Raw genomic sequence first — 13,443 nt, forward strand, 5'->3', positions numbered from 1 at the left:
ACAATCACGCATGTGCGCCCTGACCAATGGTCATGCATGTACATCCCAACCAATGGAGACACACGTGTGCGCGCCCAGTCCATCAGAGATACATGTGTGTGCGCCCAGTCCATCAGAGATACATGTGTGGGCACCCTGACCGACAGTCATATATGTGCGCCCCGACCAATGGTCATGCATGTACACACCGACCGACGGAGGCACACGTGTGCATCTATTCCAACAGAGACACACGTGTGCACCCGACCGACAGTCACACGTGTGTCCTTTATTTCCTTCATTGAATGTTCTCACAATTCCTCGCTGCTCCTTGTTGAAGTGAAACGCTTCTCATCTTCCATCCGGCAGCGTTGAAGGACAACAGATTCCAGCTGGTGAACTTCTCGAGCAGTGAGCTGCGGGTCTCGTTGTCCAACGTGTCGTTGGTGGACGAAGGGAAGTACGTGTGCCAGCTCTACACAGACCCGCCACAGGAAGCCTTCGCCACCATCACCGTGCTCGGTGAGTGCCAGCGCCGGCCCTCCCACCGGCAAAACGCCTGCTTCAGCCATGTCCGCTGCCATCTTGCCGTCTCCCTCCCTCCTCCCCGGTTACGACAGAGAGGTGGGGGAACTTGGGACAGGCCTCCCACTGAGACAAAATGGTGCCAGTGCACAGGTCAATTAAACATACAGAGAGGGCACAGGTCTAAGGTGAAGGGGAAAAGATTTAATAGCAACCCGAGGGGTAGCTTTTTTACGCAAAGGGTGGTGGGTGTATACAAGGAGTTGCCGGAGGCAGGGACCATCGCAACGTTTAAGAAGCAATTAGACAGGTACATGGATAGGACAGGTTTTATAGACAATAGACAATAGACAATAGGTGCAGGAGGAGGCCATTCGGCCCTTCGAGCCAGCACCGCCATTCAATGTGGTCATGGCTGATCATTCTCAATCAGTACCCCGTTCCTGCCTTCTCCCCATACCCCCTGACTCCGCTATCCTTAAGAGCTCTATCTAGCTCTCTCTTGAATGCATTCAGAGAATAGGCCTCTACTGCCTTCTGAGGCAGTGAATTCCACAGATTCACACGTGTGAGGGATATGGGCTAAATGCCGGCAGGTGGGACTAATATAGCTGGGACATGTTGGCCGGTGTGGGCAAGTTGGGCCAAAGGGCCTGTTTCCACACTGAATTACTCTATTAAGCTGCCTTAATCAACAATCCTTAATCAATAAACCCTCCTGTTTTGATTTTGTAACCAATTAACTTCTAATTTAATAAAATAATAACTAGAAACTAGAGAGTCAATAACAATTCTAAAAATGTGAAATTCCAAATTTGAACTTTTTAGAGGCACACACCATCATACAAAACACTGGTTTGGGATATTTTATTAATAGTCGTGGAATACAGCACGGAAACAGGCCCTTCGGCCCAACCTGTCCATGCCGACTAAGACGTTCCATCTAACCTAGTCCCTTTTACCCGCATTTGGCCCATATCCTTCAAATCCTATCCTATCTACGTAGCTGTCCAAAATGTCATACATCCATAACTTCCCCTTTCAGATTACAGAGATAAAAACTACAATCGTTGTTTTTGTATTTTTCATGACGTAGCTGGCCACTCTGCCCTTCCCATTTCTGCTGTCCCTCAGAACAATCCCATCCCCAACCTCCAGCTGTTTACCATTAGCTCTGTCTCAGATCCCCATCGATCTCCCTCCATTCTCCCGCCCACCCCTTCTCTCAGGGCAAGTAATGGCAGACAGTCAGCAACACACACGTCTCTGGGGTGTGGGTGGAAACCGGAGCACCCGGAGGAAACCCACTTGGTCACAGGAGGAATGTACAAGCTCCATACAGCCAATGCCCAAGGTCAGGATTGAACCTGGGTCTCTGGCACTGTGAGGCAGTAGTTCTACCGCTGCGCCACTGTGTACCCTGTAATGTTTGCTTGCAGTGGGAAACACCTTGTGTCTGTAAATAAATCCAGAGTTTCCCCAACTGTGGGTTGTTTGACCGACTGAAAGACACCCACCGACCCACCAAGGCCTCGCTGACCATTGATCGCCCATTCCCTCTAGTTCTGTTATCCCACTTTCTCATCTACACACTCCCTGCACACTAGGGGCAATTTTATAGAGGCCAATTAATCGACAAATTCACACGTCTTTGGGATGTGGGAGGAAGCTGGAGCACCTGGAGGAAAGCCACATGGTCACAGGGTGAAAGTACAAACTCCGCACAGACAGCCACGGAGGTCGGGATCGAACCCGAGTCTGTGGCACTAGCTTTGGTTAGAAACCACAGAAAATAGGTGCTGGAGGAGGCCCTTCGAGCCAGCACCGCCATTCATTGTGATCATGGCTGATCATCCACAATCAGTAGCCCTTCTCCCCATATCCCTTGATTCCGCTAGCCCCTAGAGCTCTATCTAACTCTCTTTTAACTTCATCCAGTGGATTGGCCTCCACTGCCCTCTGTGGCAGAGAGTTCCACAAATTCACAACTCTCTGGGTGAATAAGTTTTTTCTCACCTCAGTTTTAAATGGCCTCCCCTTTATTCTTAGACCGTGGCCCCTGGTTCTGGACTCGCCCAACATTGGGAGCATTTTTCCTGCATCTAGCTTGTCCAGTGCTTTTATAATTTTATACGTTTCTATAAGATCCCCTCTCATCCTTCTAAATTCCAGTGAATACAAGGTTGTTGTAGATTTTCTGGTGTTAGATAAGTTAAACTTAAAACAGCGGATTCCTTAGACGTAAAAGATGTAATCAGGTGTTGGGGTAGTTACTGGGGCTTTTGAGGTGACTGTTGTCCTTGTTGAGAGAGTTGCTATTGAGCCAGTAATGGTAGAGTTTAAAGAGTTTAGAGAATCAGTGTGGAAACAGACTCTTTTGCCCACCGAGTCTACACCAAACAGCGATCACCCGTTCTATATTATCCCACTCTCACATCTGACACACTAGGGGCAATTTACAGAGGGCCAATTAGCCAATAAACCTTCACGTCTTTGGGGTGTGAGAGGAAATCTGAGCACCCAGAGGAAACCCACGTGGTCACAGGGAGAGCATATAAACTCTGCAAAGACATCGTCCGTAGTCAGGGTCGAACCCGGGTCTCTGGCGCTGTGAGGCAGCAGCTCTACCGCTGTGCCACCGTGCCACAGTTTGTAAGCTGTCTTACCGTCGAAGTCATTGGAGTGGTGGATGATTTGTATGTCGTTTCTGCCCTTGTGGATGGTGTTGGTGTTGGATCAGCTCAATGCGTCGCAGTTCTGTGAGTGTTATCGAGGTGTTTATATAACTGTGGCTATCCAAGGATATCTTGGAACACTGGAGTATGCGACCAGTGCACCTGGATCACACACCTGCCTGCCTGCCGGCTGTTCCGTGGGCTCAGAGCTGGAGAGTCTCGGTAATAGGCACAGAACGTCAGCTCCTATCAATGTGAGGTGGGGAGAGAATTAAAAATAGCCGGCTTATTAATGAATATGTCAAGTCTTGCAGGTCTTTAAAGTCCCAAGGCACTTCACAGAGCTTTTTTTGGACCAGTGTTGACATCGAGCCGCGTTAGAGAGATCAGAGTTGGGAAAAGCACTGAAGCACGTCTTAAAGGAGAGAGAAGAGGCAGGGAGAGAGTTGCAGAGCTTGCGAGGTTGGGTAGCACTGTGGCACTGCTGGTGGGGTCCAGGCACACACGTACCCTCACACAGTTGGGTAGCACAGTGGCACTGCTGGTGGGGTCTAGGCACACACGTACCCTCACACTGACCCTGCGACCGCGGTTATTTTCACCGCGGTGAATCTGGTTTCCTCCCACATCCCATGGAGGCGGGGGTCGGAATGTTCACTGGCTCCGTAAACTGCCTCAGGTGCCTGCGAGGATAACTTTAGGTAGGGTGTTGCTCATGTGGTGTGTGTTTGTATGGGTGTGTGCATGTGTGTGATTATGTGAGTGAGTGAGTGAGTGTGTATGCATGTGGGTGTGCATAGGTGTGAGTGCACGTGTGAGTTTTTGTGTGTGATAGTGCGTGTGTATGAGTATAAGTGTGCGTGGGTGTGATAGTGTGTATGCGTGTGTGTGAGTATAAGTGTGTGTGTTTGTGAGAGTGTGAGTATAAGTGTGTTTGAGAGTGTTAGTGTATGTGTGAGTGTGTGTGTGTGTGAGTAAGTGTGTGTGATAGTGTGTGTGAGTATAAGTGTGAGTGTGTGTGATAGTGTGTGTGTGAGTATAAGTGTGAGTGTGTGTGTGAGTGTGTGAGTATGTGTTATAGTGTGTGAGTATGTGTGTGAGTGTGTGTGTGTGAGAGTGAGTGTGAGTATGTGTGTGAGTGTGTGTGTGAGAGTGTGTATGTGAGCGGGTGTGAGTGAGTGTGTGTGTGAGTGTGTAAGTGTGATGGCGTGTGTGAGTGCGTGAGTGTGTGTGTGTGAATGTGTGAGTGCGTGAGTATGTGTTATAGTGTGTGAGTGTGTGATAGTGTGAGTGAGTGTGTGTGTGTGTGTGAGAGTGTGAGTATGTGTGATAGTGTGTGTATGAGTGTGTGTGTGTGAGTCTGTATGTGAGTGTGTGTGTGGGAGTGTGCGTGTGTGAGTATGTGTGATAGTGTGTGTGTGAGTTTGTGTGTGTGTGAGTGTGCGTGAGTGTGTGCACGGGGGGAGCGGGGGAGTCGGGTCAGTGGGTCGGGGCACTGGGCGTGCGGGGTATTGCTGCATGCGGTGCCCAGTTTGGGAGGCAGCCCGTCAGGCACCAACGCAGGGACCCCCTGGCAGTGAAACACCGTCAGTGTGTGAGGCCGACATGCCCGCCGCACTGAGTGGCAAACAGCACGGGGCCGAGGATGGAGCGGCTTGATGGGATTATAAAGGTAAGAGGTACAAATTAGCCAAATGCTGAAGAGCTTCCGTTTCCGCTGTGCCAGTCGCCCAGGGGCACAAGAATGTGCGGCGCTCCATGTGTCCCTGCGTCCCATCTGCTCGCTGCCTCCTCTCAGGCTGTTCGTTCTCCCCGACAGTTCCTCCAGAGATGCCGACCATCGACGCCAACAAGGATGTGGTGAAAGAAGGCGAGGAGGTGGAGTTCACCTGCACCACCTCCGGGAGCAAGCCTGCCGCTGCCATCAAGTGGCTGAAGGGCGATGAGGAGATGGAAGGTACGGACACCCCCTCCCCTCTGTTCACCTCCAACTGGATAGAGTGGATGTGGAGAGGACCTTTCCACCAGTGTGAGAGACAGGGGTCGAGACCCTTCTTCAGACTGAAAGTAGAGGTGGGAGGGGGGGGAGGGGGGGGGGGGGATAAACTGGAGGCAAGGAAAGGCCGGAACAAATCAAGGCCGGCAAAAGATGAGCTCAGGAAGGATGGAGCCCATAATGGCCCAGTATACTCTTGAGTTTGGGACCCTTCTTCTTAGCCTCAGAATTAAAGCCTCATAGCCTCTTGCTATCCACTTTGCTGCTGGAACGCTGTAAATTTCCCTGGCGTGGGACAAATAAAGGAATATATATATATACATATATATAGAAAGGACGTTCTGTTCGGAAGAAGGAATTTCTTTGGTCAGAGGGTGGTGAATCTCTGGCATTCTTTGCCACAGAGGGCTGTGGAGGCCAAGCCAATGGAAAATTTTAAGGCAGAGATAGACAGATTCTTGATTAGTATGGGTGTCAGGGGTTATGGGGAGAAGGCAGGAGAATGGGGTTAGGAGGGAGAGATAGATCAGCCTTGGTTGAATGGCGTAGTGGGCTTGATGGGCCGAATGGCCGAACTCTGCTACTATCACTTATGAACGTATGAACTCGCCTCTACCACACACGGCCCCATCTTTGGTGCAGCACGCAGACCAAACCCGCACCAGCCTCTCACACCGTTCACACCTGCCAACAACCTTCTACCAACCGTCTCCCCCGACCTCTGGTGCGACCCCCACTGGCCGACGGGAGGCGGGACAACTTCCACATTCGGGAAAAAGGAATCAGAAAGGTTGTGCATTTCTATAGCACCTTTTCACAGCTCCCTCAGTGGAGGAGTGAGCTCGGGTTCTCCGGACTCCCTCAGTGGCAGGTACAGATGTGCAGGGCTGCAGGAGGTCACAGAGATGGGTTGGGCAAGACCTGAGAAGGATGTGGAGCCTCCGATGGAACAACTTAATTGTGGGACCATGAGAGCGGAGCTTGACGGTAAGAGGGCCAAAGTATGAAGGGGAAGAAACTGCAGGTGCTGGTTAAAATCGAAGGTAGACACAAAATGCTGGAGTAACTCAGCGGGCCAGGCAGCATCTCTGGAGAGAAGGAATGGGTGACGTTTCGGGTCGAGACCCTTAACGTCACCCTTAACGTCATCATAGTCGAGTACTTAGTTCAAGAATGAAACCCATATCCATCATAACCGGAGGCACCATCCTGGCTCATAGTCTACGCACCAGAGAACTCACGATGATAGCCCATGTTCTGTACCATTCACCCATCACCAATGACTAATCCCCCATTAAAAAACACCTCACAGAACAGCACGGCACAGTACAATTGGAGGAACAGCATCTCATATTTCGCTTGGGCAGCTTACAGCCCAGTGGTATGAATCTTTGATCTCTCTAAATTCAGGTAGCTCCAGCATTCCCTCTCTCTCTATCCCTCCCACACCCAAGTCGCACTAGCTCGACCCGAAACATCACCCATTCCTTCTCTCCAGAGATGCTGCCTGACCCGCTGAGTTACTCCAGCATGTTGTATCTACCAAAGTATGAAGCAGATGTTGCGCGGCAAGATTTTAATGCAGAGAGTGGCGGGGGTCAGGAGCACACTGCCAGGGATGGTGTGGAGGCAGATTCGATAGTGGTGCTTAAGAGACATTTAGATAGGTACGTGGATATCCAGGGAATGGAGGGGCATGAATCATGCACAGGTAGATGAGATTACTTTTACTTGGCATCATGTCCGGCACAGACATTGTGGGCTGAAGGGCCACCTTCTGTGCTGTACCGTGCACGAAGGAACTGCAGACGCTGGTTTAAACCGAAGACAGACACAAAAAGCTGGAGTAACTCAGCGGGTCAGGCAGCATCTCTGGAGGGAAAGAATGGGTGACGTTTCGGGTCGAGACCCTTCCTCAGACTGGTTAGGGATAAGGGAAACGAGAGACACGGGCGATAATGTAGAGAGTTAAAGAACAGTGAATGAAAACTACGCACAAAAGTAACGTTGATAGAGGAAACAGGCCTTTGCTAGCTGTTTGTAAGGAAAATGAGAAGCTATTGTGACTTGGGTGGTGGAGGGATAGAGAGAGAGGGAATACTGGAGCTACCTGAAGTTAGAGAGATCAATAGTCATACCACTGGGCTGTAAGGTGCCCAAGCAAAATATGAGATGCTGTTCCTCCAATTGTACTGTGTTGTGCTGTTCTGTGAGGTGTTTTTTAATGGGGAATTAGTCATCGGTGATGGGTGAATGGGTCAGAACATGGGCTGTCATCGTGAGTTCTCTGGTGCGTAGACTATGAGCCAGGATGGTGCCTCCGGTTATGATGGATATGGGTTTCGTTCTTGAACTAAGAACTCGGCTATGATGAAAGGGCGCAGGGAAGATTTACGAGGGTGTTGCCAGGACTAAAGGGCCCGGGCGTTCGGGAGAGGTTGAGCAGGCTAGGATTCTACTCCTTGGAGCGCAGGAGCATGAGGGGAGATCTCATGTACAAAATCATCGGAGGATTAGATCGGGTAGACACACAGAACCTCTTGCCCAGAGTAGGGGAATCGAGAAGGGGAGGGCTTAGGTTTAAGGTGAGGGGGGGTGGAAAGATTTAAAAGGAACCTGATGGGTAACTTTATTTACACAAAGGGTGGTGGGTGTATGGAACGAGCTGCCGGAGGAGGGAGATGAGGCAGGTGCTATCAGAATGTTTAAAAGATTTTTAGACAGTTACATGGACAGAATAGGGTTGGAAACATAAAAAATAGGTGCAGGAGGAGGCCATTTAGCCAGCACCGCCATTCATTGTGATCATGGCTGATCATCCACAATCAGTAACCTGTGCCTGCCTTCTCCCCATATCCCTTGATTCCACTTGCCCCGAGAGCTCTATCTAACAGGATAATGGGCCAAATGCAGGCAGGTGGGACTAGTATTGATGGGGCATGTTGGTCGGTGTGGAAAAGCTGGGCTGCTGGGCCTGTCTCCATGCTCTATGACTATGACAGTCCACCTTTGAGCTTTCCACTCTGAACAATGTGCAGGAAGGAACTGCAGATGCTGGTTTAAACCGAAGACAGACACAAAAAGCTGGAGTAACTCAGTGGGACAGGCAGCATCTCTGGAGGGAAAGAATGGGTGACGTTTCGGATGAATGGAGTGCCAGCTCACCAGGAGCTCACCCATGCCAACCACGATGCCCCCTGCCCGCGTTTGGCCCATATACCTCTAAACCCTTCCCATCCATGTACCTGTCCAGGCGGCATCTCGGGAGAAACGGAATAGGTGATGTTTTGGGTCGGAACCCTTCCTCCGAAACCATCTGAACCGTCTCCACCTCTCCTTGATCATCGTTACTTTTTGCACATCTCTCATTCCCTTTCTTCTATATCTTTCTATATCATCATCTATACCTCTCAGTTCCCTTTTCCCCGACTCTCACTCTGAAGAAAGGTCTCGGCCTGAAACGTCACCTATTCCCTTTCTCCTGAGGTGCTGCCCGACCCGCTGAGACACCCCAGCAGTTTGCGTCTACCTTCGGTATAAACCAGCATCGGCAGTTCCTTCCTACGCGTCCAGCCGCGCAAACGTCTTTTAAATGCTGTTATCGTGCCTGTTTCAACTGTTGTTTGCATTTGAGGGGATGTTTTTTTTAATGTAGCAGTGGCGCAGTTGCAGTATTTTGATGAATAATGTTTATAAATTTCCCCCTGTTCTGAAGAAAGTACAAGTAACTTTGAAGAGGACCCGAAGGAGGAGAAGCTGTTCAATGTCACGAGTACGCTGGTGCTGAGGGTGAGCAGGCTGGATGATGGATTACCAGTTACCTGCCAGGTGCACCATCCTGCCGTGCGGGACCTGCAAGCCATAAAAGACTTGCAAACTCAGCGATACCTGGATGTGCAATGTGAGTACAAAGTACAAGTGCATCCAGCATTACCAGCAGAATCTCGTCCAGCGCAATAATGCTTTCAGGTGAATTGCTTTTGTTTATCTTTAGTCAAGAGTTTAGTTTAGTTTAGAGATACAGAGCGGAAACACTGAGCCCACACCGACCAGCCATTCCCTGCACACTAACACAATCCTACACACGTTGGGGACAATTTACAATTTTACAAAAGCCAATTAACCTGCAAACCTGGACGTCTTTGGAGTGTGGGAGGAAACCGGAGCACCCGGAGAAAGCCCACGCGCTCTGCCTCACGTCTGCTTCGATCCTGCAATCAGTGGTTGGGGCAGCATGGTAGAGTTGCTGAATTACAGCACTTGCAGTGCCAGAATCCCAGGTTCTAACCTGACTGCAGGTGCTGTCTGCACGGAGTTTGTACGTTCTCCCCGTGACCGCGTGGGTTTTCTCCGGGATCTTCGGTTCCCCCCCTCACACTCCAAAGACGTAGGCTAATTGGCTTAGTATAAGTGTAAGTTGTCCCCGGTGTGTGTCGGATAGCGTTAGTGTGCGGGGATCGCTGGTCGGCGCGGACTCGGTTGGCCTGTTTCTGCGCTGTATCTCCAAAACTAAACAAAGCTAATCCCACCATCGCCGCGGTGCCCTGCCACCTACAGGTGGTGCCGGGGCTAGGAGTCGTGCCGGAGGTGTTACTGTCTTGGTGGTACCACCACCCCAGTGGCCAGGAGCTTGGGTTATCGTCACCACCACTCTGGAGCCCCACACAGGATTGGTCCACGTCAGTCAACGCCAGAATGGTTTTAAAAACAATCGCCGTATAATGAAAGTGTGGGGATTAATTCTTTGGATCACAGCCTGTGGCTAACAGCACCCTTGGCAGCCCTGTGCCTTCAGTTGATTTTCTGGTGCATTAGCTGTTTCTAGTTGTCCTATTTCCCAGTTGGCCGCTCATTTGCAAACTCATTAACAAAGCTTTGTGTAAGCAGTTCCGCTGAGAGTGAAAGGCACAGACTTAACCGTTGTTCTCTGATCTCATTAAGTAACTCGAGCACCACACCAGGCTTGTGCTAATGGCATTCTCAGCACTGTGAGCATTGTTCCATAAACCTATTGACCATACAATACTTCCTCCAGAAAAAAATTCTAATTCTTTTTCAGTTTCTCTTCATCAATTTCAAATATCTTGCAGAAATTGTCATGTTTTAATGTGTCTTTATTGCAAAAATCTAAAACTTATCCGCTGAGACATCTTGTGCTAGTTTGAAGAGATGTTGTTGAGGCTGGGGCAAGTTTTGTGCTCTGGGTTAAACCAGCATCTGCAGTTCCTTCCTACACATTTTGTCTGCTCCACTGCGAATTCTCCTCAAGGTAAGCCTACTTTGAAGAAGTTCTCCTCCTCTCTCCGACGTGAGTTCTGCTCCCCTGACTCTCTGTTTACCCGAAGCGTCACCTATTCCTTTTCTCCAGAGGTGGTGCCTGACTCACTGAGTTACTCCAGCGTCTTGTGTCTGTCTTCTGATCCATGTACACAAGTGTGGAGGTCAAGAGTGTTTCATTGTCATTGCAACAATGAAATTCTTACTTTCTACAGAATAACAAGTTTATAAACTCAATAACACACAGATAAATATATAATAGTCAACTAAGAGGGGTCTCGACCCGAAACGTCACCCATTCCTTCTCTCCTGAGATGCTGCCTGACCTGCTAACTTACTCCAGCATTTTGTGAATAAATACCTTCGATTTGTACCAGCATCTGCAGTTAGTTTATAGACAATAGACAATAGACAATAGACAATAGGTGCAGGAGTAGGCCATTCGGCTCTTCGAGCCAGCACCGCCATTCAATGTGATCATGGCTGATCATTCTCAATCAGTACCCCGTTCCTGCTTTCTCCCCATACCCCCTGACTCCGCTATCCTTAAGAGCTTGTAGTATCTAGCTCTAATAGTCAAGAATACTACAAATCAATGACTAACCATAATAGTGCAAATCCAAAGTTTGTGGGGCAACCCAAGTCACAGTCCGTAGAAGATCACGGTTGCTGAGGTTAGTGTTGTGTTCAAAGGCCTTGCTGGCAAGAAGCTGTTCTTGAACCTGGAGGTCACGCTTTTCAAGCTCCCGTACCTTCTTCCCGTTGGTAGCAGCGAGATGAGAGCGTGGCCAGGATGGCGTTGGTCTCTGATGATATTAGCTGACTCTTTGAGGCAGTGCCTCCTGTGGATCCCTACAATGGTGGGGAGGTCACTACCTGTGATGCACCGGGCAGTGTTCACCACTCTCTGTAGTCTCCTGCATTCCTGGGCATTGCAGTTACCGAACCAGATGGTGTACAACCAGCCAGTCTGGTTGACACCTGTAGAAATTACAGTAGATAGAGTTATTCATCGACATACCGAATCTCCTCAAACCTCTGAGTAGAGGCGTCCAAATTTAGGGACAGTTTCTTCCCAGCTGTTATCAGGCAACTGAACCATCTACTACTACCTACTTCATTGAAGATCCTTGGACTAATCAATACGATACAATACATCTTTATTGTCATTGTACAGGGGTACAACGAGATTGGGAATGCGCCTCCCATACGGTGCAATAAATGAATTAGCTATTCAGTATTAATTTAAACAACCCAATGAAACAAATTGGAACAGTTTTAAAACAGAATAAAGTGCAAGTAGATCTGTGCCGGTTCACAGTGCGATGTGACCATCCGGCTCAGCAGGACCGGTTCATAGCAGCTATGGCCCTGGGGATGAAGCTGTTCCTGAGTCTGGAGGTGCGGGCGTAGAAGGCCTTGTATCGTCTGCCCGATGGTAGAAGTTCGAACAGACTGTTGCAGGGGTGTGAAGAGTCTTTGTGGATGCTGGTGGCTTTTCTGAGGCATCGTGTGTTGTAGATGCCCTCCAAGGCTATCTTTGATCGGACTTTACTGGCTTTATCCCCGCACATTAAAAATATCTGCACACACTGGGGACAATTTGCAATTATACCAAGCCAATTAACCTACAAACCAGTGCGTCTTTGGAATGTGGGAGGAAACCGGAGAAAACCCACGCATGTCGCGGGGAGAACATACAAACTCCATACAGATAGCACCCGTATATGGGATCTGACCCCGGACTCTGGCGCTGTAAGGCAGCAACTCTACCACTGCACCACCATGCACCTTGTTGTCCTTGAAGGCATCAACGATACTTATCATATCATATCATATCATATATATACAGCCGGAAACAGGCCTTTTCGGCCCTCCAAGTCCGTGCCGCCCAGCGATCCCCGTACATTAACACTATCCCTCACCCACTAGGGACAATTTTTACATTTACCCAGCCAATTAACCTACATACCTGTACGTCTTTGGAGTGTGGGAGGAAACCGAAGATCTCGGAGAAAACCCACGCATGTCACGGGGAGAACGTACAAACTCCTTACAGTGCAGCACCCGTAGTCAGGATCGAACCTGAGTCTCCAGCGCTGCATTCGCTGTAAAGCAGCAACTCTACCGCTGCGCTACCGTGCCGCCCATTTGCTCCAAGCTCTGGGTGGATTAGTGCACTCCCAGAGAGAGGGCCCAGTCTGCATGAGGGCACCCTTTAGTCAGCGGGTGGTGAATCTGTGGAATTCATTGCCGCAGAAGGCTGTGGAGGCCAAGTCAATGGATAATTTTAACGCAGAGGTAGTTAGATTCTTGATTAGTACGGGTGTCAGAGGTTATGGGGAGAAGGCTGGAGAATGTAGTACAGATCAGCCATGATTGAATGGCGGTGTAGACTTGATGGGCCGAATGGCTTCATTCTGCTCCTATCACTAACGAACCCTGAGAGTGAGGGTCTATCCAGCGATTACCCATCCATCTCATCACCTCTTCTACAGCCGAGCGATGGTGGAGGGGTGGTGGGCGGTTCTCCGTTGGAAGATGGAAGATACAACACCTTTGGCCGCTGTCTAATGCTGGGGGGACATGGTGGTCCAGTTTGGTCTCAGCCTGAAAGCACAGCAAACTGGCTGCCAACGGCCACAGATGCTGCAGCAACGTTTCCATTCATCACACCTCTTACTGGCTTGGTAATACCATGCTGCGTGAGCTGTCGCCCAGGCAGGACGCATGCTGGGGAACAGATTGAAATTATGTCTGCTTTGCAGCACGTTAAGCACTTGTTTGAGATTTCAGGAGCTGCAGATGGTTCCTGAGACCGGGCTTGGCCGCCCCGTTCTCTCTGCTCCAGTTTCTCCCAGTTGCTGCTTGGCTATTTTTACAATCTCAGCCGTTTCCATCGGCAGCGCCCGGGCCTCAGACAACTGTCCCGAAACAAAAGCCCAAACACCTTTTGGAAGAAAAATACACAACTGGCTACACAAATGATTC

General features: G+C 49.7%; 1 protein-coding gene across 5 annotated transcripts in view; it reads left to right on the forward strand.

The window, feature by feature from the left end:
• Positions 1 to 13,443, forward strand: part of cadm1a (cell adhesion molecule 1a) — a 309,364-nt gene that overhangs the window by 231,957 nt on the left and 63,964 nt on the right. For all 5 annotated transcript variants that reach the window (XM_078426890.1, XM_078426892.1, XM_078426893.1 and 2 more), the window contains 3 exons: positions 349 to 501; positions 4,999 to 5,136; positions 8,891 to 9,076. In XM_078426890.1, the coding sequence (XP_078283016.1) occupies positions 349 to 501; positions 4,999 to 5,136; positions 8,891 to 9,076 (477 nt within the window). The remainder of the gene's footprint in view (positions 1 to 348; positions 502 to 4,998; positions 5,137 to 8,890; positions 9,077 to 13,443) is intronic.

This window comes from Rhinoraja longicauda, chromosome 32 (assembly GCF_053455715.1).
Source record: "Rhinoraja longicauda isolate Sanriku21f chromosome 32, sRhiLon1.1, whole genome shotgun sequence".
Taxonomy (NCBI): Eukaryota; Metazoa; Chordata; class Chondrichthyes; order Rajiformes; family Arhynchobatidae; genus Rhinoraja; species Rhinoraja longicauda.